The sequence below is a fragment of the Lemur catta genome, chromosome 7, assembly GCF_020740605.2.
Source record: "Lemur catta isolate mLemCat1 chromosome 7, mLemCat1.pri, whole genome shotgun sequence".
Lineage (NCBI taxonomy): Eukaryota > Metazoa > Chordata > Mammalia > Primates > Lemuridae > Lemur > Lemur catta.
In genome coordinates, this window is record NC_059134.1 from 100,938,530 (window position 1) to 100,965,569 (window position 27,040).

Consider the following 27,040-nt stretch of genomic DNA (forward strand, 5'->3'; position numbering starts at 1 on the left):
TTGAACTCCTGACTTCAAGCGATCCTCCCGCCTTGGTCTCCCACAGTGCTAGGAGACGCCATTTTGTTTAATGAAAGCACCACCACGTTTTGTGAAGTAGGTTTTATTATCTTCATTGTTCAAGCTAAGAAAAGAGGCTTAGAGAAGCTAAGTGAATTGCCTAAGGTCACGCAGCTTATGTCCAGCAAGGATGGAATTTGAACTCGAATTCTGCTCAGGCAGGCAGAGCAGGATGTGTTGGATTCACTGGTGGGAGGGAGAGAGGCGGTGCTGGTGGGCGGTGGGCACAGCCCTGCTCTGGATGCAGGGGCTCTGAGTTCCAGTCCTGGCTTGGCCTGTGTTTTACTGGGAGACGCTGGGTGAGACCCTTCACTCTTGGGCTTGAGTGTCCCTGGGGGACTTGCCGCCCTTGGAGGCCCCTTCCAGGTGAATAATGCAGAACGTGGTGGATGTGAGCAGCTCCTGGCTCTTACCACGAGATGTTCCCTCACTTTCCCTGCCAGCTGGGGGCCAAAGGGCAGTGCCACCCATGGAGTAATGGTTAACTAGGCCCAATGCCCCATCTATAAGGAGGCCCTCGTCAGCCCACCCCAGCTGGCGAAGATTCCACAGGATGCAGTGGGTGAAGGGGCTGGGGCTGGGGCTGGGCGCTGCTGCCTTCTTGGCACTGGGGATCATCCTGGGGCACTTTGCCATCCCTCAAAATTCCCCCAGCATCTCAGCCACCCAGGACCTGGACCTGGAGATCCTGGAGACTGTCATGGGGCAGCTGGATGCCAGCAGGATCCGGGAGAACCTTAGGTGAGAGGCAGCTCTGCCCGCTCCCCCTGCATGCCAGGGGCCCCTCCCTGACACCAGCCCCGCCACTCCCACTGCCCACCCTGCAGAGAACTCTCCAGGGAGCCGCACCTGGCCTCCAGCTCCCGCGATGAGGCCCTGGTGCAGCTGCTGCTGCAGCGCTGGACGGACCCAGCGTCAGGCCTGGACTCCGCCGAGGCCTTTGAGTACGAGGTGCTGCTGTCCTTCCCCAGCCAGGAGCAGCCCAACAGCGTGGATGTTGGTGAGTCCTTCCCAGGCTTGGGAATGCCCAGGGCAGGGAGTGGGGGAGCTGCTGGGCCCAGCCCTGACATTGCCCCCGTCTGCAGTGGGCTCCGCTGGGGATGTCCTCTACTCCTGCCGCCGGAGCGAGGAGAACCTGACTGGGGAGCAGGGGGGACCCGATGTAGTGCCACCTTACGCTGCCTATGCACCCCCTGGAACTCCACAGGTGGGCCTGGAACCCCCCTACTGCCCTGGCCCAGCTCAGGGCCACCTGGTTCCCACCCAGGCTTCTCCCCACCCTGACCCAGGGGGAGCTGAGGGAAACTGCATCTATTGGGGGGCAGCGCCACCCCCGGAGTTTACTCAGCTCCACACTCCATCACTACTTTCCTCCAGCAGTCATTTAACAAACACTAGCAGCTCCTGCTCAAGGCCAGACCTGTTACAGGGCACCGAGACACAGAGGACATCAGGGGTGATTGTCCCTGGGGGAGCTTCTAAGTGAAGTGAGGAAACCGAATCAAAATCCTTCCTCCTGCCCCTCAGCTTTCCTGTCCCTTTCCCCATTGGCCTGTGCTGAGCCCAGCTCTAAGGATCACGTCCTCTTGGGTCTAGGGCCTCCTCGTCTATGCCAACCAGGGCAGGGAAGAAGACTTCATGGAGCTGCAGACTCAAGGCATCACACTGGAGGGCACCATCGCCCTGACTCGCTATGGGGGTATAGGGCGTGGGGCCAAGGTGAGCAGCGGTAGCCCCCAGTGTACCGGTCCTGGGTGGGAGGAGTTGGGCAGTGACAGGAGGAAGTGAGGAGAAGGGGCAGTGTTGAGTGGGGGCCAAGCCTGGGCTGGGGCAGGAGAGGCAAGCTGTATTCAGGCTGTACCACTGATGGGCTGTGTGGCCTTGGGTGCCTCCCCCGACCTCTCTGAGCCTTAGGAAATAAAGGGATTGGACAAAACATTTGGCTCTGGTATGCTGGAAGCTCAGTCCTCCTGTGAAGTACTTCTTGAGACTATTCAAACTTAAAGCCCTCCTGTTGCCCCTCCCCATTTCTTTTCTATCCTAAACCTTGACTAGGTATTGCGTACCTATGGTTTAAAAATGTAAGAAAAAAACATGTTTAAGCTGGGTGCCGTGGCTTCACATCTGCAATTCTATGCCTTTGGGAGGCCAAGGTGGGAGGATCACTTGAGGCCAGGAGTTCGTTCAAGACCAGCCTGGGCAACATGTTGAGACCCTGTCTCTACAAAAAAAAAATTTTTTTTGAGACAGAGTCTCACTCTGTTCCCCTGGCTAGAGTGCCATGGCGTCAGCCTAGCTCACAGCAACCTCAAACTCCTGGGCTCAAGCAATCCTCCTGCCTCAGCCTCCTGAGTAGCTGGAACTACAGGCATGTGCCACCATACCCAGCTACTTTTTTCTATATATTTTTAGTCATCCAGATAATTTCTTTCTATTTTTAGTAGAGATGGGGTCTTGCTCTTGTTCAGGCTGGTCTCAAACTCCTGACCTCGAGCGATCCTCCCGCCTCAGCCTCCCAGAGTGCTAGGATTACAGGCGTGAGCCACCACGCCCGGCCTACAAAATTTGTTTTTAAAAATTAGCTGAGCATGGTAGTGTGTGCCTGTAGTGTCAGCTACTTGGGATGCTGAGGCTTGAGCCCAGGAGTTCGAGACTGCAGTGAGCTATGATCACGCTCCTGCACTCTAGCCCTGGCAACAGAGTGAGACCCTGTCTCAAAAAAAAAAAAGAAAAGAAAAGGATTCTGGAGATGGGTAGTGGTGATGGTTGCACAACAATGTGAATGTCCTTAACACCACCGATCTGTATATTTAAGATGATAAATTTTATGTTATGTGTATTTTACAATTTTTAAAAAAGTGCCTATGATAAATGCTGAGAAAAGAGAGAGAGGGAGCGACGGAAGAAAAGAAGGAAAAAGGAAAAGAATGGAAGGAAAAAAAGAAAGAAAAAAGAAAGGAGACAAGCAGAGTGGAAATACACAGATTAGAAAATTTCCAGTTTAATAAAAAAGAGTATAAAGTGAAAAAGTTCTCCGGTTATGCCATCCTCCAAAGAAGTAACCACTTCTTTTCTTAGTTTATGCATAATCTAGCCAGAGTTTTCTTTTAGAAGAAGCATATACGGTACAAATACTCTATATATCTTACCTCCTCTCCCAGCCATTTTACATAAAAATAGTGTCCTAGACCCAGGCTTCTGAACTGTGCTTTTTTCATCTTTATACCTCCTGCAGATCTTTCTTCTTTCTTTTTGTTTTACAAGGACATTTCTTTTTCTTTTTTTATTTTTTGTTCTTATTTCAGCATATTGTAGGGGTACAAAAGTTTAGGTTACGTATATTGCCCTTGCTCCCCCACCCCCCTCTGCAGATCATTCTTAATCAGTACACAAACTGCATCTTTTTTTTTTGGTACAGTTTTGGTTTTACTGTAGTACATTCTATATGTGTATATATGTAGTATAGTATATATATATTATATAATATAAAATTTGTCATTTTAAGCATACAGTGCGGGGGCATTAAGCACATTCACAATGTTAACCATCACCACTATCCATTTCCAGAACCTTTTCAATATTTCAAACAGAAACTATTTAACAACACCTCCCCATTTGCCCTCCCCTAGACTCTATTTTGTTTTCTTTAACCCCCGTTCTACTTTCTGTCTCTATGAACTTGCCTATTCTAGGTACCACATATAAGTGGAATCATAAAATATTTGTCCTTTTGTGTCTGGCTTATTTCACTCAGCATAAAGTCTTTTTTTTTTTTTCTTTCTTTTGAGACAGAGTCTCACTCTCTTGCCCGGGCTAGAGTGCTGTGGCGTCAGCCTAGCCCATACCAACCCCAAACTCCTAGGCTCAAGCGATCCTCCTGCCTCAGCCTCGCAAATAGCTGGGACTACAGGTGCACGCCATTACACCTGGCTAATTTTTCTATTTTGGGTAGAGACGGAGTCTTGCTCTTGCTTAGGCTGGTCTTGAACTCCTGACTTTAAGCAATCCTCCTGCCTCAGCCTCCCAACAGGCACGTGCCACCATGCCCAACTAATTTTTTCTATTTTTAGTTGTTTGGCTAATTTCTTTCTATTTTTGGTAGAAACAGGGTCTCATTCTTGCTCAGGCTGGTCTTGAACTCCTGAGCTCAAGCAATCCTCCCGCCTCAGCCTCCCAGAGTGCTAAGATTACAGGCGTGAACCACTACGCCCGGCCCAGCATAAAGTCTTGAAGGTTTGTTGATGTTGTATCAGAACTTCATTCCTTTTAAAGGCTGAGTAATATTCCATCATATGTTATATACCACATTTTGTTTATCCATTCATCCGTGATGGGCTCTTGGGTTGTGTCTATCTACCCTTTGGCTATTGCGGATGCTGCTGCTGTGAACCTGAGTGCACAAGGACATGCTTGTCCTGTCATACAGCAGAGCCATAGCATTCCATTGCAGGATGTCCCCGTTTATTCAATCAAACCTCACTGGTAGGTGTTGGCTTGGCCACACCCAAGCAGTATGTTGTGGTTGCAAGCAGCACCTCCACAGATGCTTTATGCAAAGGTAGACCCATCCTGGCTTCCGCAGCAGAGGAGAGAGGAAGGCCAACATGACGTGCCCCGCCGTCGTCCCTCCCCTACTCACAGCCTCCTTCTGTCTCCTGCAGGCTGTGAATGCCGCCAAGTACGGGGTGGCTGGGGTGCTGGTATACACAGACCCTGGCGACATCAACGACGGACTGAGCCTACCCAACGAGACCTTTCCCAACTCCTGGTACCTGCCTCCCTCGGGAGTGGAGCGAGGGTCCTACTATGAGTATTTTGGGGACCCCCTGACTCCCTACCTTCCAGCCAACCCCTCTTCCTTCCGCCTGGACCTTACCAATGTCTCCGGATTCCCCCCGATTCCCACACAGCCCATTGGCTTCCAGGATGCAAAAGTCCTGCTCTGGTGAGTCTGTGCCCTGGGTGTCCTGCCCATCCCCCAGTGGCCTCCAAACTTCAACCCAACACCCACATTTACTCTGAAGAGCCTCCCCCTCCTCCTCAGTAACCTCAATGGATCCCTGGCCCCAGCTGCCTGGCAGGGAGCACTGGGCTGTGACTACAGGTTGGGGCCTGGCTTCCACCCTGAAGGTGACTTTCCAGAAGACAGGTGAGGTGGGGCCGCTCCTCACTGGATGCCCTCTGTCCCCAACTCCCCTCTCCTCCTCCCTTGTTATTCCTCTCCTACCCTGGGTTTTCCCTCTCCCTGCTTCAAGGCCTTCCCCCTTCTCCTGTCTCCCAACTGGTCCCTGGACCCCGAAGTGTCTGTCTTGTCTTTGGGGAAGCCCGGGAAACACAAGGTCCTGTGGGTCCCCTGCTCTACCCCACTCATCTCCACCTCTGCACTCCAGCTACTCCCTCCCTTCAAGATGCCAAGCTCCATCCCTAATCAGGGCCTCTGCCACTCCTGGCCTCCACCACCCTCTGGCCACCAGGTGTCCTCCCAGGCCCCTTCACCTCCTGCAGCTGTTCACATCCTTGTGGGAATCCCCACAAGCATGGGGGGCCACGGCTGTCATTGCCCAGAGCCTAGTAACGTGCTGGGCATACACTAAGAGCCCAGCGAGTACTCACTGGGTGAGTGAGCGAATGAAAAGAATTAGGAGCAGAAGAGCTGGGCTCTAGCCTTTTTGCCTGTCTTGGTACTTCTGGGCAAGTGACCTTGAAATGTCCCTTTCCTGCTCCAAGCCTCAGTTTCTTCAGCATTGGGTGGGGGCAGTGGGCAGGGCCAAGACTCTTGTCACAGCCCTCACCCTCCCCAGCCAGGTGAATGTGAGTGTTCACAATTACCTGCAGCTGAGGAACTCCTCCAACGTCCTGGGGATCATCCGCGGGGCTGTGGAGCCTGGTGAGCCCCCGTTCTTGCTCAGTGTGCCCCGTTCCCACTCCGCCCTCATCCAGCCCTGCTGCCCCGCCCACCCCTCCCTCTTCTCTGGTTCTCTGACTGTTCCTCTGGCCAGACCGCTATGTGCTGTATGGAAACCACCGCGACAGCTGGGTACACGGGGCTGTGGACCCTAGCAGCGGCACCGCTGTCCTCCTGGAGCTCTCTCGCATCCTGGGGACCCTGCTGAAGAAGGGTGAGGTGGCCCCCTCCCCTAGTCCAGGGACTCTCTACCCAGGAGGTCACCTCCAGCCCACTCCTCCTATTCCACCTCCTCTCCCTCACTCTTCAGTGCCCACTTGTGCCAAGCCTGGGGGCTCAGGGGGCAGAGATGCCTGGGACGCCAGCCCTGGCCGGGAGTAGCCCAGTGTGGTACCAGGAATGGGCTGCTGACTGACTCATGCAGCAGCTTCTGAGCGCCTCCTGTTGCCTGGATGGCGTAGGCCCCGTGCTGCCATGAGCAAGGCCGTGCCCAGGCTCTGCCCTCGGGGCACTTCAGCCGCGCTTGGGCACAGACGACAGATGATGGTTAACCACAAACATGTCTCTTGTGCCTATGATGTGCCAGGCCAGTTTGAGGCAGGTCTCTCTGCGGAGGCGGCATTTCAGTGCTTCGGGGAAGGGGAGGCAGGTCCAGGAGGGGGGCGAGGAGGTGGCAGCTGGTATGGAGGCTGGCAAGGCTAGGTGAGGTGGCAAGGCAGGCAGGGAGTTTGGAGTTCAGCCCAAAGAGGCTGGGGAGCTGGTGAATGATTTTAATCAGGAGAATGATGTGATGGAGCCCAAATTCTAAACAGCTTCCTGTGCTGCAGGGGGAAGGGCATGGGGGGAGGGGCAAGGTCTTCCCAGGGCTGGAGGTGTGCTGGGGCTTGGACAAGGGTGGGGCCAGAGGGGTGAGACCATCTGCTGGCCTGGGATCTGCTGGCTACAGAGGGGAGGGAGAGGACAAGTAGAGGGCTCTGGTCTAAGCAACTCCATGTATGGTGGTGCCATTTACGAAAAACAGAACAGGGCAGATATAGGACAAAACTCATCAAGGTCTCCGAAGGTGGCCAGTGACCGTGGTAAGAGGAGCAGTGTGTGCATAGAAATTGGAGGTGGAAGCCAGGCTTGCAGGTATTCCAAGAGGTAGTGTGGGGCAGTGGTTAAACAAGCCTCAGGGACTCTGGAGCCCAAGGCCTGGATGTGAACCTGGCTCTGCTGCTTACTGGCCGTGTGACCCTGGGAAGGTCATGTAACTTCCTTATGGCTCAGTTCCTTCAACTGTGACATGGAGATGATAATGGCATGTCCCTCAAGGTGTTGTTGTAAGGATTGGCTCGCTATGAAGAAAGCCCTGGTTGTGAACGAGGTTTGCATGGGATAGGTGGAGGCGAGAGTTCAGGGGACAGGGTTAGATGGTCTTCCCGGACAAGCCTATGTTGGGGGGTGGGTGCATACTGGCAGAAGGGACCACCTGACTGAAGGAGCTGAGTGTTGGGGTCAGTGTTGCGGGGGATGTCACAGACAGGATGAGGCTGGAAAGAGGACAGAGCCTCCTGGAAGGCCTGGCTGAAGGGTACCAGGACATCCTGTCACTAGCTGCCCCGCCTTTTCCTCCCCTCCTCTCCATGTCTCTAACCTTTCCCCTAAGCCACGCTGAGATCTGGGGACCCTGCCCTCCAGCCCTCTATCCCCCTCCCCAGGCACCTGGCGACCCCGCAGATCCATCGTGTTTGCGAGCTGGGGGGCAGAGGAGTTTGGGCTCATTGGTTCCACGGAATTCACAGAGGTGAGTGAGCCCCACAGGTAGTGGATCGAAAGGGGATCCCAGGGTGGGACAGCGCTGGGCTGACATTGCCTCTCGCACCCATAGGAGTTCTTCAGCAAGCTGCAGGAGCGCACGGTAGCCTACCTCAATGTGGACATCTCTGTTTTTGGTATGGGGGGAAGTGGCTGGCCTGGGTGGATGAAGGAAGGGGCAGGGGCCAGAATAGTCTTTCTCTCCTCCCCCCACAGCCAATGCTACCCTTAGGGTGCAGGGGACACCCCCTGTCCAGAGTGTCGTCTTCTCTGCAGCCAAAGAGGTGGAAGGGGGTGGGCGGGGCAGGGATGGGGCTGTATGGGTGGGCGGGGCTGGGGACTGATACCTTTTAGAGGGGCTGGGGTGGGACAGCAGCTGGGGCAAGCCTTGTAAGACTGGGGGGATGGTGGGTGGGCTGGAGACTGGGGTCTGGGTGGAGACCTGCGGAGGACGTGCCTTGTTGGGGCTGAGGAGGGGCCGCACCAAGACTAGATTACCCTCCCGGCCAGATCCGCTCACCAGGCCCAGGAGACCTCAGCATCTACGACAACTGGATCCGGTACTTCAACCGCAGCAGCCCAGTGTATGGCCTGGTCCCCAGGTGAGCCCAGGGGCGCGAAGTGGGCCTGTGGCATGGCGGCCCAGCCCAGCGCCCTCCAGCCTGGCCCCTTCCTTCCTGCAGTCTGGGCTCTCTGAGTGCAGGCAGCGACTATGCGCCCTTCATTCACTTCCTGGGCATCTCCTCCATGGACATCGCCTACACCTATGACCGGGTGAGCAGCACCGCTCCGTCCCCACCTCCATGCCTTGCTCCACAGCCCCCTTCTCTCTTTCGGGCTGTTCTAGGGCAGGCTGAATCTGGCTTCTTCACTCAGTGGCTGTGCTACCTCCCCCAAGTTTGTTAACCTCTCTGAGCATCTGTTTATGCTTATCTATGGTATTTTATCAAACATAAGATACCACTGGTTGACTGTAAGATGTACCACTATGTTATACCTATTCTGGAGGGAAAAAGCCCCACTGCCAATCAGTTATAGGATGACAATGACTATAAGAGGCATCCTGATTCCAGAGATCTTAAAATGGGGGGCAGTCATCTCAGCATTGATTAAACAACGGTATGAAACAGGGATGATCCACAGTGTGGGTGTGAGGATGAAATGAGACGAGGGAAGCCGAGTGCCAGCCTGCATCTCCCTGTTTGACACCCCAAAAAGCCCTTTCTTACGGCCACACAGATTCTGAGTGGTAGAGCTGGGATTCGAATCCCCTTATCTGACTGCAAAGCCCCAGCTCTTCTCCTTCATGTGAAACTTGAAACTGGCACCGACCCAGCTCTGCCACTCATTAGCTGTGTGCTGGTGCGATGTCAGACAGTTTAGCCTCTTTGAGCCTTAGTTTTCTCCTCTGTAAAGTGGGACTCCTAGAACCCACCTCATGGATGTGGTGAGGATTCAATGAAGATGATGCCAGGCCAAGCGCGGTGGCTCACGCCTGTAATCTCAGCACTTTGGGAGGCCGAGGCGGGGAGTTCCAGACCAGCCTTGGCAACATAGTGAGACCCAGTCTCTATAAAAAATTAGCTGGGCATGATGGTGCACACCTGTAGTCCCAGCAGGAGAATCACCTGGGCCCAGGAGCTGAAGGTTACAGTGAGTTATAATTGCGCCACTGCACTCTAGCCTGGGCAACAGAGCAAAACCCTGTCTCAAATAAATAAATACAACAAAGCAATGGAGATAATGCAGCTCACTGGAGGTACACCTTCTCCTACTCCCATCCCAAGCCTGTCACCTCTGGGCCTTGTTCCCCCAGAGCAAGACCTCAGCCCGAATCTACCCCACCTACCACACAGCCTTCGACACCTTTGATTACGTGGACAAGTTTGTGGACCCTGGTGAGGAGGTGGGGAATGGGTCATCCTGAGACCTGAGGAGGATGGGCTGAGGACTGAGCCCTCACCTTGTCACCCTCCCTACAGGCTTCAGCAGCCACCAGGCTGTAGCGCGGACAGCTGGGAGCGTGATTCTCCGGCTCAGCGATAGCCTCTTCCTGCCCCTCAACGTCAGTGACTACAGCGACACCCTCCGCAGCTTCCTGCAGGCTGCCCAGCAGGACCTTGGGGCTCTGCTTGAGCAGCACAGCATCAGCCTGGGTATGGACACCCCCAACACTGAGTCATGGGGAGCCCTGCACCCACAGGTCTAAGCCACTGGTTGTTCCTCACAGAGCCTCTGGTGACCGCAGTGGAGAAGTTTGAGGCAGCAGCCGCAGCCTTGGGCCAATACATGTCAACACTGCAGAAGGGCAGCCCTGAGTGAGCAAGGGCAGCGGGCAGGCGTGTGGAAGGGCAGCGTCCAGGGCAGGACGCCAGGTTGGCAGCTATGCTGCTGGCTCCAGTGTGACTGGCACCTCCTGCATCCACCAGCCCCCTGCAGGTCCGGATGCTCAATGACCAACTGATGCTCTTGGAACGTACCTTCCTGAACCCAAGAGCCTTCCCAGAGGAACTCTACTACAGGTGAGCCTGTCCCAAAGGCCCTGGGGGGGAGGGACCTCCAGGTGGGGCTAGACTGTGGCCACCCATCTCGGGGAGGAGGATGTCAGTTTCTCGGCCCTTCAGAGCACAACCCAGCCCCTTGAGACAGTTGGGGAATGTGAGGCTCAGGGAGGGGAGGCAAACTGGTTGAGGGTTTGCCTGGAGCTGGGACTAGACCATACATCTCCCACCACCACTGCTCTAAGAGACAGGTGTGGGGGGTGCTTTTGTGCCTAGCTGCGTACAGGAGCTGGGCGAGTTCCAGCCTGAGGCTCCTCTTTCCTGGCCCTTGACTGACCCATTTCTCCTGTCAGCCATGTGCTCTGGGCACCCCGCACGGGCTCCACAGCCACATTCCCGGGCCTGGCCAATGCCTGCTCCAGGGCCGGGGACACAAGCCCTGGATCTGAAGCTTGGGCTGAGGTGCAGAGGCAGCTCAGCATCGTGGTGGTGGCCCTGGAGGGTGCAGCAGCCACCCTGAGGCCTGTGACTGACCTCTAATTCCAGCAATCTTTCTTCAGCTCTCCCTTTATCCTAACCCTCTCCCACCCATTTTCCTGGCGTGTGTCCCAGTCTTCCCCCGTGCCAAGAAAGGGCACAACCACGAGACCTTCTCAAGCTTCTCAGGCAATAGCTTGGGGTCCCACCAGTTGCAGACACCCGAGGGGAGTGGCAAGCTCCAGTGAAAATCTCCCTCATCCTGGCACTTAGTTGGCACAGGGTGGACATCAGGGGACAGGGATGGCAAAACCACCAACTGCTCTTGGTGGTGGGTGTATGAGGATGGCATGTATGACGCCAACCTTAGATGCCAAACTCAGAGATCACCAAGGCCACCCCTTAAGGGACCAGTGGGCAAACTGAGGCCCTAGGTGGATAGGGCCTTGCCCAGTCTGTGTTCCTCTGCTTCCACGCTCTTAGCATGGTTTAACTCCCCGCTGTACTCCCCCAAAGAAATAAAGTCTAGAGGTTGATCCCTACAAAATAAGTTTCTTTTATTGTCTGGCAATCATGGAAAAAGAAAACTAAGTGTTCTGACCCAGGCCGGGGCCCTGGGAGATTGCACACTCCCTCCTCAGGCTAGGGACCTGGGCCTGTCCACAGCCTCATCTTCCTCCTCTGCCATGACTACCTCCTCCAGGGTGCGCCCTTGAAGTTTGCTCCCCACTAACACGTTGCAGCTACTGGCAGGGGGCGGCCCTTCCTCAGCATAGCGACCCCTCAGGAACACAACTCTCTCCTCTCCGTCCAAGGGCAGTCCGTGGGCCTGGCACAGGTCCCGGGCTTCGTTGAGTCCATCCAGAGCCAGCAGGTAGACCATGAAGCTCAGAGGCAAGGTCTGCCCCTTTGAGGTACTTAGGGCACGATCAAGGCGGGCGAGGGCTTCACGACGGGCATGGCCCACGTGGCACTGCACGGCGCAGCTTGGCAGGTAGGGCAGGGTCCGGAGTAAGCGGAAAAGCCGGGCAGCGTTGCCCTCGCGGAAGGCAGCGACGACAGCCAGGGCAGTGCGCAAGGGCGGGCAGGCACGCAGGGTGGCAGGCAGCTGCAGAACCTCGTGCAGGGCCTCCGATGAGCCTGTGAGGGCGGAAAGCCAGGATATGGCCGCCTGGTCCTCCCTGGATCAGGCCCACCTCCCATTCCATCCTGCCCATCTCCTCTCCCACCCTGTTCTGGCCTCAGCCACACCTACCTCCACTGGCCCCTGGCCAAGCTCATCTCCAGGCCTCGGTCCCGCCCACCTCCTGCAGGGGTCATACCCACCCCTCCTCGACCACGCCCCTTCTCTAGGCCTAGCCCACCTTCCCTCTCTCTCCCCTCTCAGAAGTAAGATCCAGCCATTGATTGGCCCCTTCCCTGAACCATCTGACTGAGTTGTCACAGGTTCTCAACCTCCTTCAGTCTGGACCCCTATAACACCGAGGAAGTGGGTAGCGTTTACAGATGAGGAAACCGGCCCAGATAATTTAATGACTTGCCTGAGATTGTCCCACAGTTCTTATGTAGTACAGCCTGACCCAAATCCAAGTTTTCTGACTTGGCTTTCCTATTACCCTGGCTGCCCTGCACCCAGAGCTTTGGAAGCCAGCTCTGCCATACCTTCCCCTGACCGCCAGGGAAGGCCATTTCTTCGAGGAGGCTCTCCCTGCTTCCCTTCCAGGACAATCACAGACACTGGAACCTTGGGCCTCTTGTAAACTGCTGCTTCTCTCCCATTAGCGGGTTGTGAAATAAACAGCATTTTATTACAATTAGATATAATACAGTTCTTTTGTGGGTTTTTTTAGAGGTAGGGTCTTGCTCTGTCACCCAGACTGGAGTGCAGTGGCATGGTCAAACTCATGGCAGCCTCAAACTCCTGGGCTCAAGCAATCTTCCTGCCTCTGCCTCTGGCTGCGCTGGGACTACAGCTGCACACCACTACACTCACCTAATTTTTTATAGAGATAGGGTTTCACTATGTTGCCCAGGCTGGTCTCCAACTCTTGGCCTCTCAGCCTCCCAAAATGCTGGGATTACAGGTGTGAGCCACTGTGCCCCGCAACAAAAGAGTTAATTAGAATGCATCACCCATGGAAAGTATCTAAAATTTTGAACCTGCTGTCTCAGATACATTCGTGGGCATATGTTTCTTAGTTGCTTTGCAGCACTGACTGGGGAGTGTAGATTAAAGAAAAGTTTGAAAATCACTATCTAGGCCAGCTCTCCCATTCCAATCCCGCCTCCTTCACTTTTTTACTGAGAAAACTGAGACCCAGCGATGGGCCCAAACTCCCAGGTCGGGGCTGGGCGGACCCTGTGCAATGATATCCTGGGAGTGAGCTAATTGTGAAATGTTAAACCTGCGTCCTCCTCCTACCTCCACTTTCCCCATGGAGGGCTCCCCGGCCCCACGCTCTGCCTCGCCGCTGGGACCCCGACTCACCCAGGTTATAGAGCAGAAAAAGGCCCTGGAAGGTGGCCTGGCGGGGGTGCGGCGCCGCGCCCCGCGCGTAACAGCGCCGCAGCGAGCCGAAGCCCTCCTGCACCTGAGTCTGCAGCAGCACCAGGTCCGAGGGCCCGCGCGCCGCGTCCGGCCCAAGCCGCGCCACCACAGCCAGCAGCGTGGCCAGCGCCGCCTCCAGCACCACGGCTGCCTCGGCGTCGCCCGCGCCCTGCAGGGCCAGGTCCAGTCGCACGGCGCGCAAGCGGTCAGCCACGAAGCTGGCCACCTCGGCGCGGGACGCGTCGGCACTCTCAGCCACCTCACTGGCCAGGTAGCGCACGGTGGCCAGCAGCACCGAGGGTGGACGCAGCTCGCTTGGCGGTGGCCGGGGCTTGCCGGCGGCCGGCCGGCAGTACTCCTTCACTGTGCGCAGCGGGTCGGCGCGGGGCCAGTCCCCGCGGCACCCCGGCGCCACCTCAAAGCGGTGCAGGCGGCGCTCTCTTTCGCGCCGGGCGCGCTCGGCGGCTGGGCACATGTCCGGGCAAGTGCCCACGGGCAGCTGGCAACTGGGCATGGCGGGCTGCGGGGAGAGGGTGGGCGCTCAGCATCCCAGGACGGCGGCACCCACTCGCCCTGTTCCGCGGGAAGGCACGCCACGCCGAGGCCGGCTGAGACTCGGAGACGCGGGCTAAGGCCGAACCTCGCAGGGCCCGCATGCCGGCCCCCCCGCCCGGGTCTCCAGCGTCCTTGCAGCCCGCGCTGCCAGCGCCGGCCTCTCGCCGGCCGCGGCGACTCCGCCTCCCAACACGCGCTGCGCAGCCGTCCCGGACGCCCCTGCCGCTCCGCGCGCTCAGGCCGCGTTAACCCTCGCCCGTCACGCACGGCGCCCAACTTTACGAACCCCCATTAGTGTGTTTTTGAGACGGGGGTCTTGCTATCTTGCCCAGGCTGGTCTCGAGCTCCTGGACTCGGCAGTCCTCCCGCCTCAGCCTCCCCGGTAACTGGGGCTACAGACCCAGGCCACCGGCCCCCGCCCCTCAGGGTTTCGTAGTCCGAGCCGCTCCCAGGATGCACCAGTTTGTAGTCCCTTCCGTAACCAGTCGCCTCGCCGCAAGGGCGGGACATAGAGGGGCGCGGTGGCGGCGGGCCACAACCCCCAGCCCTGCCTGACTCCAGCCCCCTGAACCATCCTTGACTTTGGGGCCTTCAAAATAGGTACCCCCACCTCCGCTTTCGGTTTCTCTCCTTCATCCCTTTTACCCAACGTGTTGGTTCCATCGGCCTGTCATTCTCCTGTTTCCCTGAAGACTATCCTCCCCATTTTCTAGAGCAGGAGTCAGCAAACTTTTCTGCCCGGTAGTAAATGTGGGATTTGTGGGCAGCAAAGACTCATCTCTGCAGCTGCACAGCTCTGCCAGTGCAGTGTGAACGCAGACATAGACAATACTAAATGAAAGAGCCTGTTTGTGTTCCAACAAAATTTTATTTACAAACACGTAAGTTTCATATAATTTTCATCTGTCACAGAATATTATTCTTTTGGTTTTTTTCAACCATTAAAAAAATGTAAAAACCATTCTAGCTCACAGGCCTTACAAGAAAAAACCATGGGCCAGATTTGGCTGCAGGCTGTAGTTTGCAGACCCAGGGTCTAGATGGTAAACTGGTGACCAGAGCCGCTGCTCACACATCAAGAAGACAGGCAGGATCAGAAGTGTGAGTCCCTGATGCCAAGGTGCAGGTGTAGTCAGGGAGCTGAGAATTCATTGTGATTCTCATTCTTGGTCCAGTTACGTACAGAAATGGCCCCTGGGGTTTCGAGATCAAAGGGTAGGGCCAGGCCCTGGGGAAAGAAGGGGGTGTCTGGCAGTGCTGGAGCTAGAGTCCTGGGGAAGAGTCTGCTCCCTCTCAGGGCGGGAGCTGGGACAGGTGCAGGCGCAGGATCTCCTCTGCCCGCTTCAGGTACTCGGCCGCCTTCCTCTTCACACCTTCCCGGCGGGCAGGGGATGGGTCATCTGTGTAGAGAGACTGGCTCAGCCGAGGTGCCTGTGCCCAGCTACCTTTAGAACACTTGGTCTAGTCCCTTATAGTTAACAGAGCATTATCATGTGCCTTTCCCCCTTCCCTGGGACCCAGTGTCTATTCTCCTTCTTTTACAAATAAAGAAACTGAAGCCACAAGAGGTTAAAAAACAAAACAAAACCCTGCCCAAGTTTACACAGCTGGTCAGTGAGGAACAAGGGCTCCCTTCTTCACCGTCCCATCTAGGACACGGGCCTGACCCTCCACCCTCCAGGCCATACTCACCGGGCACTCCCTGAAGCAGGATGTGCACGCCATCTCGGTAGCCCTGCAGTGCAGCAGGGTAGGCGCCCACCTTCTCGTCCCGCAGGGCCTGGGTGATGAGCTCTGTGGCCTGGCTCAGATAGGCAGGGGTGGGCCCTCCTTCCTCATCCTCTTCCTCCTCCTGCCCTCCTGGCTCCCAGGGTTCCTGGTCCAGTCTTTCCGACTCTACTTCCACTGATGCCAGCTCACCTATGTGGGTGGGGCTGGGGCCTGCGCCTGCTGCCATCAAATAAAGAGGACTCAGGCCAGACTGGCCCTTCCTTTCCCAGGACCCGCTGCCCACCCCCAGACCTCTCTTGCCCATAAGGGTATCTGTCCCCAGTAGAGGGGAGTGATTCCTGGGCAATCCAGAAGTTGCCTGTGTATAGCAAACTAGCCACAATCTATTTGGTCAGTGGGGTTCAGTAGGAAGCCTTACCTTCCTACTTCTTTCTTTAGGTACACATTAGTTTATGAGCTCTGGATCACTGGTCCTATTTCTCTCCTGACTCCAGTTAACCTAGAAATCCAAGGATTCCCTCTACAAAGTTTAACTGAAGGATGCTAGGCCAACTGCATCAGGCCAAGGGTAAAAATACTCCAAGCCTTGGAATAATCTTAGAATAATGGATTCAGAGAATCTCAGGGCTTTCCTGAGGTCTTGCAATTCCAGCTGAGGCCCTCAAATGTGAAGACAGTGGGATGCAGGTATCCTCACATTCCAGAGTGAGGGGCTTATCATACCCTCCCGTACTGGCTAGGGGGCGGTCAGACATCCTCCCTGCAGCTTACATGTGAGGCACCTAGAAATCTCTTAAATCTACGGAGCAAAGGCCTTTGAAGGGAAGGTGCAGGGACAGGAACAGGGAGCACCATGACTCCCCACCATCCTGGGGAGGCAGGGGATGGTCATCTCCCCAGCCTCATCCAAGTGAGGAGTTCCACAAGAGCCCTGAGAAGACCGGGGCCTATGGAAGGACAGCTCCCGGCTGGGCCTGCAGCCCTCCCTCTGTTGCCCATGGGGCAGGCAGAAGACTGCCTGGGATACCTGAACACTTGGTTTTAGGGGTCTGGTTGAGGAAGGGAGACTGGAGGATTCCAGTGGTGAGAGGCTTGCTGGAGCTGCCCACGACGGCAGGGCAAGGACATGAGGCAGGGTCTGAGAAAACTGCACTTCCAGCCTGTGGGGGACAAGGCTTTGGGAGTTTTCTGGTGGGCCAAGTGAATGTCTCATGGGGGCGGCCTGTGAGGGGTCTTGAAAAGCTCCTGCCCACAGGGCACCCCAAGGACTCAGCTGGGGCAAGGGCAGAGGGCCCCTCAGAGGCTGGGCACAGCGGCCCATGACCCTGCCTCTGCCTTTCCCTGCAATGGAGGAAGCACAAGAAAAGTGGAAGGACACTCCTCACACCCTTGTCACCGTGGCAGGGGGCCGGGCCACTGGTTGGGCCTGAGGCAAGTGGAGGGGTGAGGCTGAAGACTGGATGGGACATTGATGTCCTGATCTGGACTGGACTGGACTGCTTCATACCTAAGGGCAAGAGCTGCAGTGCCCAAAACTGATCAGAAAACCAAAGGTCTGCCAAAGGGCGAAGAAGAGAAGCCAACAAAACAGGCTTGAAAACACCGTTGAGGAATCCAGAGACTGACTCATGATTACCTTGAAGTGCGATCAGCCACTCAATACCCAGGTTGCAGTGACAGCTTCAATTTGGAGCATTTTAGAATGAACAACTCCAGTGTCTCAGAGCTTGGGACTGTCAGGGCCTGGGATCTCAGGGCAGGAAGGTGCTCAGGACCCTGACCTCCACGGGGCAGCCCTTCTGTCTCGGGCATCCCACGTGCCAGCAGCGGCTCCGGCCTCCAGAAGGGCTTCCCTCTCTGCTCTCTGAGCCCAGACCTCACCCACGCCGACCATGACTTCAGGGTCTGCGGCCGGACCCTGAACCAGCCGGGAAATCTCATCTTGGGCTTCCAACAGAAGGAACTAAAACCTCCCATAGCAGTGTGACCCTGCTCTTTCCAAAGTGTCCTCAGGGAGAAGACCCCATCTCGGGAAATGGCTCATTCCCTTCCAACACGGTTGCACAGGGGCATCCGGCACACCGAGCCACGTGCCCTGGCACGGGATTGTGGAACTTGGGGAAGGGGCACCTGTATCTAATTCTCCCTGAGACTGCCATTTGCCCGCAGGGCAGCACTGCACAGGGGTGTCTTTCTCAGATTTACACAGGCACCCTGCAGGCTAGCGGCAGCTCTGCCTTCCTCCCTGCCCCTAAGGGCCTCCCGCCCCTGCGGCCCCCACTAAGGGCTGTCCCAGCTCATTACCTTCCTTGGAGAAGGGGTCGAATAGGGCAAGCTCAGCCTCCGTGAGGGGTCCTCGGGCAGGGGAACTGGACGCTTCCTCGGCGCTCCCACAGTTAAAGAGGAGATCCAGGGCCTCCTGTGCAGGGCTGGACGGTGGGGGGTCCGCTGAGGAACAGAGTGTGTGGGACATTAACACCCGCACTTATCTTTTCCCAGCTTTCAGAATGGAATGACTCTCTCACTAAATCCTTGCAGCAGCCATGGGCAGAGGCAAGCCCTGTTAGTCATGTCCATTTTCTAGATTAAGAAACTGTAGCCCAGAGAAGGAAGATGACCTGTCCACAGTTCCTCAGCCAGGAAGTGGTAGGGCTGGGACACACCCCAGGCTTTCCACTAAAGTCACTAGGAGGGAGTGTGGACCCCCCAGCCCGTGACTCCCCACTCTGGACCCTCTAGCACTGGCTCCCTCCCCTCACCCCATGTACCTGGCACCTCCAGCTCCTCAAGGCCCTTCCTTTCTGCAGGGAGTGGCTGGGGTAGTCGGGGCTCATCAGGAGGTGGGGTGGGGATCAGAGGGGGTGGCAGGATGTGCAGGTCCCTGGATACCTCCGAGGGCTGTGTCACCTCTCCCCCCTGCAGGAGAGAAAGATCAGAGGTGGGGAGTCATGGCGTGCAGCCTGGTGGGTAGGTAAGCTTCTTACGTGCGGGGAGAAGAGCAGGTACACATACCCGGAAGAACTCCTTGAGCTGGGGGCTGTTGTTGAGCGCAGGTATGTGCACAGTGAAGCGCAGCAAGTCCTCTGCCCCCTTGCGCCGCTCCTCGATCACTGAGGCTTCGAACCGGCCTGCAGTCCCCCAGGACAAGGGGGTGAGGAGAGTGGGCAGTGACTCCACAGGGGCTTCCGGCCCCAAGGCCCACTTTTCCTGGTTCTGTCTGAGAGGCTCTGAGTAACCCACTGGGCTCCTCTCCCTTCTCCCAGCAATCTTCCCTGGCTCCTCCTGGGGCGAGGGCTTGCAGGGGGAGCAATCTCCCTATTCATTCACTTGCCAGGTGTTTACTGAGCACCTACTATATGCTAGGCTCAGAAGGTGGAGAGGAAAGAAACACGGTCTCTGCCCTCATGGAAATCACATCCTAGACAGGAAAAAGGAGGGAATTAACAAGAAACAAAATAATCTCAGATGGCTTTGATGTAATGAGGAGAAAAGTAAGGCTTGGAGAGGGAAAGTGACCTGCCCAAGGTCACAGGGCAAGTAGCCCTTTCTTTACAGTTGCACTGCTCTGTTCTAGGTATTATGTAGAGTGACCTAACTGTAGCCTAACCTACCAGCAGTGACCCTTCACCTTGCTACTAAAGAACATCTCATGGGAGTCTGGAGACCCAAGTAACTGATCAGCACTGTCCAATAGAAATATAATATGAGCTACATGGGCAATTTAAAAATTTTTAGTGGATACATTTGAAAAAAGGAAAAAGAAACAAGTTTATTTTATTATTATTATTATTATTTTGAGACAGAGTCTCACTCTGTTGCCCCTGGTAGAGTGCAGTGGCATCGTCATAGCTCACTGCAACCTCAAACTCCTGGGCTCAAGTGATCCTCCTGTCTCAGCCTCCCAAGTAGTGGGACTACAGGTGCATGCCACCACATCTGGCTAATTTTTTCTAGTTTTGGTAGAGACGGAATCTGGTGTGTTGCCCAGGCTGGTCTCAAACTACTGGTCTCAAGTGATCCTCCCACCTCAACCTCCAGAAGTACTGGGATTACAGGCATAAGCCACCGTGCACATGGTCTAATTTTAGTAATGTATTTTATTTAACCTAATATATCCAAAATCTTATTTCAACATGTAATCAATATAAAAATTATTGAGATTGCTTACATTCTTTCTTCAGTGTGTACTAGATATGTACAGCACATCCCAGTTCAGGCCAGTCACAGCTGAAGTGCCCCTCGGCCGCACGTGACTCGTGACTACAGTTTTGGGCAGCGCAGGTCTGTAGGGAGTACCAGCTGTGGGAAGGAATCCTGGTTCTGCCACTTACAGGCCAAGGCCCTTCACCTCCCTGAGCCTCGGTTCCCTTATCTTGAACATGGGGCTAATAAAGATGGAGGTGTTAAAGGGCCCAACACACGGTAAGGGCCAGGCTGCTCTGAGCCTCAGTTTCCCCATCTGTCAAGTGAGGCTATCTCTAAGGGCCCTTTCAGCTCTCTAAACGTGTCTTTGCCTGGAGTTTCAGGCCCCCTCTGTCCAGCCCTCACTGGCAGAGCTTCCCTTTGCCCAACTCTCCCACTGTCCTTGGCCCGAGTGCCCACTCACCAAACACCTGCGCCTGGGGGAAAGCGGGGAACTCCTCGAGGCGGCGGAAGAGGTTGCGGTGGGTGTAGGCCAGGTCTCCGTGCAGCTTGCGGAAGTCGCTGTACCGCTTCCAGATCACCACCTGTGAGGGATGTGAGACTTAACCTAGACCAGCGATGGTGGGAAGTGGCCTTTCCCACGCCCAGACTGGCCCCAGGGTGTGTGAGGACTAGGACCGGCACCCTCTCCACCCAGGGCCAGGAGGAGGGAGGGCCGATCTCCTCACAGAGTTACCGGCAGCTCTTTTACAATTTTCAGAAATGGATTCACAAAATAGTCCCTCTTCCTCCGGGAGCCTTACCTCTTTGACATCCTCTGGGTCCTTCTTTGAGATGAACTGAGAACAAAAGGCAAGAACCAGATAAGAACCAGATAAGAACCAGAGACTAGGCCTGGTGCAGTGGCTCATGCCAGAGACTGACATTTGACACCCATTGTTCACCCTCTAACGCCCACAGGTACCTTCTAGTTCCCCTCAAAGGGACAGTGCCCTTTGGCCATTGGCATCAAGGCATCCTGGCTTTAAGGTTTTGAGTGTAACTTCCCGCGATTTTTTTTTCTCCAGATAAGGTCTTGCTCTGTCATCCAGGCGGGAGTGCAGTGGTGTGATCACAGCTCACTGCAGCCTCCAACTCTTGGGCTCAAGCGATCCTCCTGCATCAGCCTCCCACAGTGCTGGGATTACAGATGTGAGCCACTGCACCCGGTCGGTTTTTCTATTATGAACCTCAGTTCCTTCATCTGTCAAATAGGAGGATCCCTAAAGGCCCATCCAGACTGCTCCAACCTCAGCCCAGTTCCTTCAAAGGGCCAAATCCCTGCATTTCCTTCTAAAATCAAAGAACCCAACTCTCCAGCAAGGTGAGGCTCTGTCTCAGGAGCCAGTCCTTCCTTAAAGGAGGAGGCCTTGTGCTTGCCCTGGACATAGTAGAAACCCTCACTGGAGCTGATAACCCCTGGAAGGACATGCTTGGGTTGGAGATGGAAAAAAAACTCGGTTTTCATCATGTTATGTTTATAATAATTTTAAAATAATGCCCTATGGTTTAGAGCACTTGACAGTTTTCAAAACCTCTCCCATTCCTTATCCTAGAACCCAATGAGACAGACAGGATTAACACACCCAGTTAAAAGATGAGGAAAGGGAGGCTTTGAGAGGGGGTGTGGCCCAGGCAAGATCGCACCCCAAGTAAGGGAGACTGCTGGGACTAAAATCTTGGCCTTGGCTTTCGACAACAAACACTTGCCTAAAATACTGTGCAAAAGAAACTATACTTAAAAACCATTGAGGAATATATACCTAATAGAGGACTCATATCCAGAATATATAAAGGTCTCCTACAAATCAATATTAAGACAAACCACCCAACTTTTGAAAATAGGCTATAAAATACTTGAATGAGCACCCCTCACAAAAGACAATTTTTTGCTTCACTTTAATAGTCACTAATGCACCAGTTTAATAGGCAATAAGATGAAAATATGCTCAGCATCATGAATCATCAGAGAAGTACAAATTAATACTCCAATGAGATATCACACAACCCAGCAAAAATGGTCAAATTAAAGACACTGATGCTATCAAGAGCTAGGGAGAAGGGGAGTATAAAGTGGTACAACTACTTTGAAACACTGCTTGGCAATTTCTAGTAAAGCTATACATATACCTATCCTATGAACCAACAATTCCATTCCTAGGTGTATACCAAGGAAAAATGAATGCATATGTTTATAAAAAGTTGTACACAAAAGTTTCTACTTTACAACTAAAACTTCTTTTAGAAACAACCCAAATGTCTAACAGTAGGAGAATGAATAAAGAAATGGTGATATATTTATACAATGGACAACTACACATCAATAAAAAAGAACAAGCTGGGTGCGGTGGCACATGCCTGTAGTCCCAGTTACTCGGGAGGCTAAGGCGGGCGGATCTCTTGAGCCCAGGAGTTTGAGGTTGCTGTGAGCTATGATGACACCACTGCACTGTTGCCCAGGCGACAGAGCGAGACCGTGTCTCAAAAGAAAAATATTAAAAAATAAAATAAAATAAAAAGGAACAAACTACTTATACATGCAACAGCACGGATGGATGCCAAAAATATTATAGTGAGTAAAAAAGCTGAACATAAAAGACTACTTGCTGTATGACTCCATTCATGAGGTTCAAGAACAGACAAAACTAATCTATGGTGAAAGAGAACGGTAGTTACCTCTGTGGGAGGGTGATTACTGATTGGAAAGTTGAGAAGAAACATTCTAGGGTAATGGAAATGTCTATGTCTTGATCTGAGTGGTATTTGTACACATGTGTATATACAGAAATTTGACGGAGCAGTACATTTAAAATCTGTGTACATTTATATAAATTACGTTTTAATTTAAAAAAAAATTTTTTTTTTTTTGAGACAGAGTCTCACTCTGTTGCCCGGGCTAGAGTGCCATGGCATCAGGCTCACAGCAACCTCAAACTCCTGGGCTCAAGCGAGCCTCCTGCCTCAGCCTCCTGAGTAGCTGGGACTACAGCCAAGCGCCACCATGCCCGGCTAATTTTTCTATATATATTTTTAGCTGTCCAGATAATTTCTTTCCATTTTTAGTAGAGACGGGGTCTCACTCTTGCTCAGGCTGGTCTCGAACTCCTGAGCTCAAACTATCCACCCGCCTCAGCCTCCCACAAGTGCTAGGATTACAGGCGTGAGCCACCGCGCCCAACCTCAATTTTAAAATTTTAAAAAATAAGATTACAAAAAAACCATTAAGGAATACCAGCAGGTGAAAAAAGCAAGATACAGAAGGCCACTGAATGTAAATATTAATAAAGTGGATACATATAGTCACTTGTAATATAGAGTTTACCTGAAAGGATAAATAAGAAACAAGCAGAAATGGTTCCTTTGTAGAGGTGGAATAGAGACGGTAAGTAAACAAAAATTATTTATCTTTAAAAATTATAAAAACATATGAAATTAATGCATGTTACTTGGTTTAAAAAGCCAACAGAAAGACTTACAGGAAAAGGTTACAGTTCTTTGAGCCAGTCTTCCCACTCCCAGAGTCCGTCTTCCTAGAGACAATCTTTTTATTTGTATTTTTTAGGCAGGGGAAAAACATCATAAAAGATTTGGGACCCAGCGCGGTGGCTCACGCCTGTAATCCTAGTACTCTGGGAGCCCGAAGCGGGAGGATCGCTCGAGGTGAGGAGTTCGAGACCAGCCTGAGCAAGAACCAGACCTCGTCTCTACTAAAAAAATAGAAAGAAGTGATCTGGACAGCTAAAAATATATATAGAAAAAATTAGCCGGGCATGGTGGCACATGCCTGCAGTCCCAGCTACTCAGGGGACTGAGGCAGGGGATTGCTTGAGCCCAGGAGTTTGAGGTTGCTGTGAGCTTGATGCCATGGCACTCTAGCCCAGGCAACAGAGCTAGACTCTGTCTCAAAAAAAAAAAAAAAAAAAAAAGATTTGGGGAGGCTGAGGCAGGAAGTTCACCTGAGGTTAGGAGTTCGAGACCAGCCTGAGCAGAGCGAGACCCCTGTCTCTACTAAAAATAGAAAAATTACCCCAGCAACTAAAAATAGAAACAAAAAATTAGCCAGGTGTGGTGGAGAGTGCCTACAGTTGCAGCTACTCGGGAGGCTGAGGCAGGAGGATCGCCTGAACCCAGGAGTTTGAGGTTGCTGTGAGCTAGGCTAATGCCATGGCACTCGAGCCCTGGCAACAGAGCAAGACTGTGTCTTGAGAGAAAAATATATATATATATTAGGGGAAAGCATATTTTAAACATCTAAGATTCTGCACTTAGATCACTTTGGAAGTGTCTTTATGTGTTTGCTTCACTTTAATAGTTATGAATGCACCAGTTTAATATATGCCTAGTTGAAAATTCTAAAAGCACAGATATTTTACAGTAAAAAGTCTTCTCCCAACCCTTGTCTCCAGCCACCTAGTTCCTCTCCCTGGGGCCCTTCATTGTTACCAGGTCTTGTATATCATTCTACAGCTATCCTCTTACTGTTTTATATTTAATTCTTTTCATGGTTTCCTCCATATCTCTATGCGATGTGCTTATAGTGTTGTTATTGGTTCATGTATCAACTTTAGCCTTTACCTACCGACTTCCTGCTGTGGCCGTGAAAATAGAGGTTCACTCCGTATGTCTTTTTGAACTGTATGAATTTTTTAAACCATAGACTAGTATTATTTTTTGAAAAATTAAACATAATTAAACTCTTTAAAGGGCTTGCATGTAAGTATCAAACAAATCAATAAACAAAACTTACTCCAAGAGATTGGAGTACTAACTCATATTTGGGTTAAAACATAATTTTCATGTTAATGTAGAGAAATTCACAGCCTGATACCCGAACACCACACTTTGGGGTTGGGCACGCACGCCTGGCCAGTCCAGAAACTGCTGTCCACGCCCTTTTAAAAAGGACAGCGCCCTCCCGCGGCCCCGCCCCCTGAAGGTTAAGAAGTAAGCCAAGGCGCTAACCGCAGCCTCCCCTTAAAGGGGAAATTCATTTGTGTGGTCTAAAATGGAAGCTTCCTGCAGAGCCTTGCCTTAAGGCAAAACACGGCCCCCACTCCAGTTAAAAGGGTAAAGTCCCCGCTGGGCCCCACCTACCTGCGCGGTTACTTTGTACTCGGTGTAGCCCTTGGGGTGGGTCCTGGGGTCGGAGACGGTGTAGTGCCGCAAGAAGTCATCCTTCGCCTGGCGGGACATGACAGCTGAGCTGGAGCGGAGGTGACCGCCAACCTCCACCTCCTCCACGCCGCCCCCACCCCTCCGGGCCGGCCTCCGACAGCCGCCGCCTAGCCTGGGCCTGCGCCCTCCTTCCTCCGGCCCAGGGAGCTGCTCGCAAGTGACATCGCCGTTCTCGGCCCGGGCGCACGGCCAAGGGAGCGTCTGAAAAGTTCCCTGTCATCAGTGAAGCGCAAACCTAGGCAATTTGAGAGTAAGGATTGGTTGGGGAGGTTCTGATCTTCTCTGCCGGGCTATCAAGCCTGCCCTACCCGAGCGTAAACGCTCACCACAGACCTCCAAACGACTTCTGCCTCGCTTCCCAATTCCTTCCTTTCATCCACCCACCCAACACTTCTTGTGTCCAATATGTGCCAGACATGACCAAATTATTTCCAGGTCTCCCTCCACAAGCTTCGTTAATTCGTGTTTTCTGGAAACGTGGGGGAAGCAAAAAAAATGCGGGAGGAGGATGGTGCCATGGGCTCTGAAGTCACAATTCTTACTAGCTGCATGAGTTTCCCTTCACTACAGGATGGGGAATGTTTGTAATAGCATCTACTACCCTGGAGGTTTTTTGCAATGGGTTTGCTGCCCGAAATACAGGTGTGGTGAAAACCACCGCTAAATCAAAGCCAAAATGGGAAAGGAAAGACTCCTGTCAATAGAGTTGTCACTGAACGTGTAGTTTCAGGCAAGTCCACCCCTACTGGCCATCCTCCGATCTATAAGTGTGGTGGCATCAACAAAAGAATCCTGGAAAATTTTGAGGAGGAGGCTGCTGAGATGGGAAACGGCTCCTTCAAGCCTTGGTCTTGGATAAAGTGAAAGCCAAACAAATGTGAGAGAGGTTTAACCACTGCGGAAATGTGAGACCAGCAATTACCATGTGACCATCATGGATGCCCCAGGGTGCAGAGACTTTATCAAAAACCTGGTTACAGGCATATTTCAGGCTGACTGTACTGTCCCGAATGTTGCTGCTGGTGTTGGTGAACTTGAAGCTGGCATCTCCAAGAATGAGAGGAGCACATCCTTCTGGCTTACATGCTGGGTGCGAAACCACTAATTGTGTTAACAAAATGGATTCCACTGAGCCAAGCTACAGAGAAGAGATAGGAGGGAATCATTAAGAAAGTCAGCACCTACATTAAGAAATTGGCCACAACCCTGACACAGTGGCATTTGTGCCAATTTCTGATTGGAATGGTGGCAACAGGCTAGAGCCAACTGCTCACTGGTGTTGGCTCAAGGGATGGAAAGTCACCCATAAAGATGGCAGTGCTAACAGAACTACACTGCCTGGAGCTCTGGATTGCATCCCACCTCCACCTGACAAGCCCTTGGATGTCCTGACACCTCCAGGATGCCTACAGAATTGGTGGGATTGGTACTGTTCCTGGGGGCCGAGTGGAGACTGGTGTTCTCAAAGCCCCCATGGTTGGTCACCTTTGCTCCAGCCAATATTACAACCCAAGCAAAATCTGTAGAAATGCGCCATGAACTTGTGAGGCTCCAATGCGACAGTGTGGGTGCAGTGCTCAGAGAAGAGCTGCTCTCGTTACCGGAACTCAGATGTACAGGCGCCCTGGGAATCAGACTCTGGAGGCTCTGAAAGGGGTGGTTCATCCAGGAGGTGCTCAGGAAGAGCTGGAGCTGTCGCCTTGCACAACGCACACCAGGACTGCTCTGAAGACCCCTTTACACGAGGCCCCCACTCTCTGAAGTTCCCTCTACTGCCTGGTTTCCTTCTCACCTTCTTTCTTCCTGTTCTCTCCAAGCCCTTTTCCATCTAGGGCAGTCTGGCCCCTGACCTCAGATCTCCAGCCCCGCCAGCTCCATCACCAGAAGGGGCAAACAGAAGATGGCAGGGGACAAGGAAAGGCTGCAAAGGCGCCAGGCAGGGGTCTGCTTGGCCACAGGATGGAGACTTTCTGCCACAGATCTTTGTGATGAATGTAACTTTATTATTTTCTTATTTGTCTCTAACCATGAAAAATTCATCTTTTCAATCAGGGTGTTGCTTCCTAAGGGCCCCCAGGGGGCCCTGAACACTGGAGTGACTCATCCGTG

The 27,040-nt window shown here is 53.4% G+C and overlaps 3 protein-coding genes and 1 pseudogene across 5 annotated transcripts; 2 read left to right on the top strand and 2 right to left on the bottom strand.

Annotated features, from left to right (window-relative positions):
- The first annotated feature begins 584 nt into the window (after positions 1 to 584).
- On the top strand, positions 585 to 11,287 carry NAALADL1 (N-acetylated alpha-linked acidic dipeptidase like 1). The gene is made up of 18 exons (XM_045556076.1): positions 585 to 801; positions 888 to 1,060; positions 1,146 to 1,267; positions 1,657 to 1,779; positions 4,722 to 5,005; positions 5,105 to 5,209; positions 5,862 to 5,947; positions 6,060 to 6,179; positions 7,666 to 7,751; positions 7,836 to 7,899; positions 7,979 to 8,046; positions 8,273 to 8,364; positions 8,446 to 8,536; positions 9,579 to 9,660; positions 9,745 to 9,918; positions 9,993 to 10,080; positions 10,192 to 10,284; positions 10,617 to 11,287. Exons 1-18 carry the CDS (start codon positions 614 to 616, stop codon positions 10,801 to 10,803), a joined length of 2,226 nt encoding a protein of 741 aa, XP_045412032.1. The 5' UTR covers positions 585 to 613; the 3' UTR covers positions 10,804 to 11,287.
- Positions 11,277 to 14,277, bottom strand: SAC3D1 (SAC3 domain containing 1). Its single transcript, XM_045556077.1, has 3 exons — positions 14,130 to 14,277; positions 13,229 to 13,808; positions 11,277 to 11,880 (listed from the first exon to the last, which is right to left on the bottom strand). The coding sequence occupies exons 1-3, from the start codon at positions 14,133 to 14,135 to the stop codon at positions 11,378 to 11,380; spliced, it is 1,089 nt and encodes a 362-aa protein (XP_045412033.1). The 5' UTR covers positions 14,136 to 14,277; the 3' UTR covers positions 11,277 to 11,377.
- A 453-nt stretch (positions 14,278 to 14,730) lies between these two features.
- On the bottom strand, positions 14,731 to 25,887 carry SNX15 (sorting nexin 15). Of its 3 annotated transcripts, XM_045556079.1 has the most exons (9): positions 25,854 to 25,874; positions 24,851 to 25,166; positions 20,521 to 20,556; positions 20,181 to 20,301; positions 18,587 to 18,702; positions 18,343 to 18,490; positions 17,879 to 18,022; positions 15,536 to 15,790; positions 14,731 to 15,243 (listed from the first exon to the last, which is right to left on the bottom strand). In XM_045556079.1, exons 2-9 carry the CDS (start codon positions 24,947 to 24,949, stop codon positions 15,137 to 15,139), a joined length of 1,026 nt encoding a protein of 341 aa, XP_045412035.1. In that variant the 5' UTR covers positions 24,950 to 25,166; positions 25,854 to 25,874; the 3' UTR covers positions 14,731 to 15,136. The 3 variants fall into 3 exon arrangements, with proteins under 3 accessions (XP_045412035.1, XP_045412034.1, XP_045412037.1); XM_045556078.1 differs by lacking the exon at positions 25,854 to 25,874 and having other exon boundaries at positions 15,536 to 15,793; XM_045556081.1 differs by lacking the exon at positions 14,731 to 15,243 and having other exon boundaries at positions 15,700 to 16,734; positions 25,854 to 25,887.
- LOC123642161 lies at positions 24,948 to 26,946 on the top strand (annotated as a pseudogene).
- Positions 26,947 to 27,040: the final 94 nt, after the last annotated feature.

Excerpts from the sequence above, each read along its gene's own strand:
- NAALADL1 (XM_045556076.1), top strand. The coding sequence starts at position 614 with ATGCAGTGGGTGAAGGGGCTGGGGCTGGGGCTGGGCGCTGCTGCCTTC. Across the intron at positions 6,180-7,665 it reads GGGGACCCTGCTGAAGAAGG|GCACCTGGCGACCCCGCAGA; the intron begins GTGAGGTGGCCC and ends CCCCCTCCCCAG. Across the intron at positions 10,081-10,191 it reads CTGCAGAAGGGCAGCCCTGA|CCCCCTGCAGGTCCGGATGC; the intron begins GTGAGCAAGGGC and ends TGCATCCACCAG.
- SAC3D1 (XM_045556077.1), bottom strand. Across the intron at positions 11,881-13,228 it reads TTTTCTGCTCTATAACCTGG|GCTCATCGGAGGCCCTGCAC; the intron begins GTGAGTCGGGGT and ends CCGCCCTCACAG.
- SNX15 (XM_045556078.1), bottom strand. The coding sequence starts at position 24,949 with ATGTCCCGCCAGGCGAAGGATGACTTCTTGCGGCACTACACCGTCTCC. Across the intron at positions 20,302-20,520 it reads ACCCAGAGGATGTCAAAGAG|GTGGTGATCTGGAAGCGGTA; the intron begins GTAAGGCTCCCG and ends CATCCCTCACAG. Across the intron at positions 18,491-18,586 it reads AGCTCAAGGAGTTCTTCCGG|GGGGGAGAGGTGACACAGCC; the intron begins GTATGTGTACCT and ends TCTCTCCTGCAG.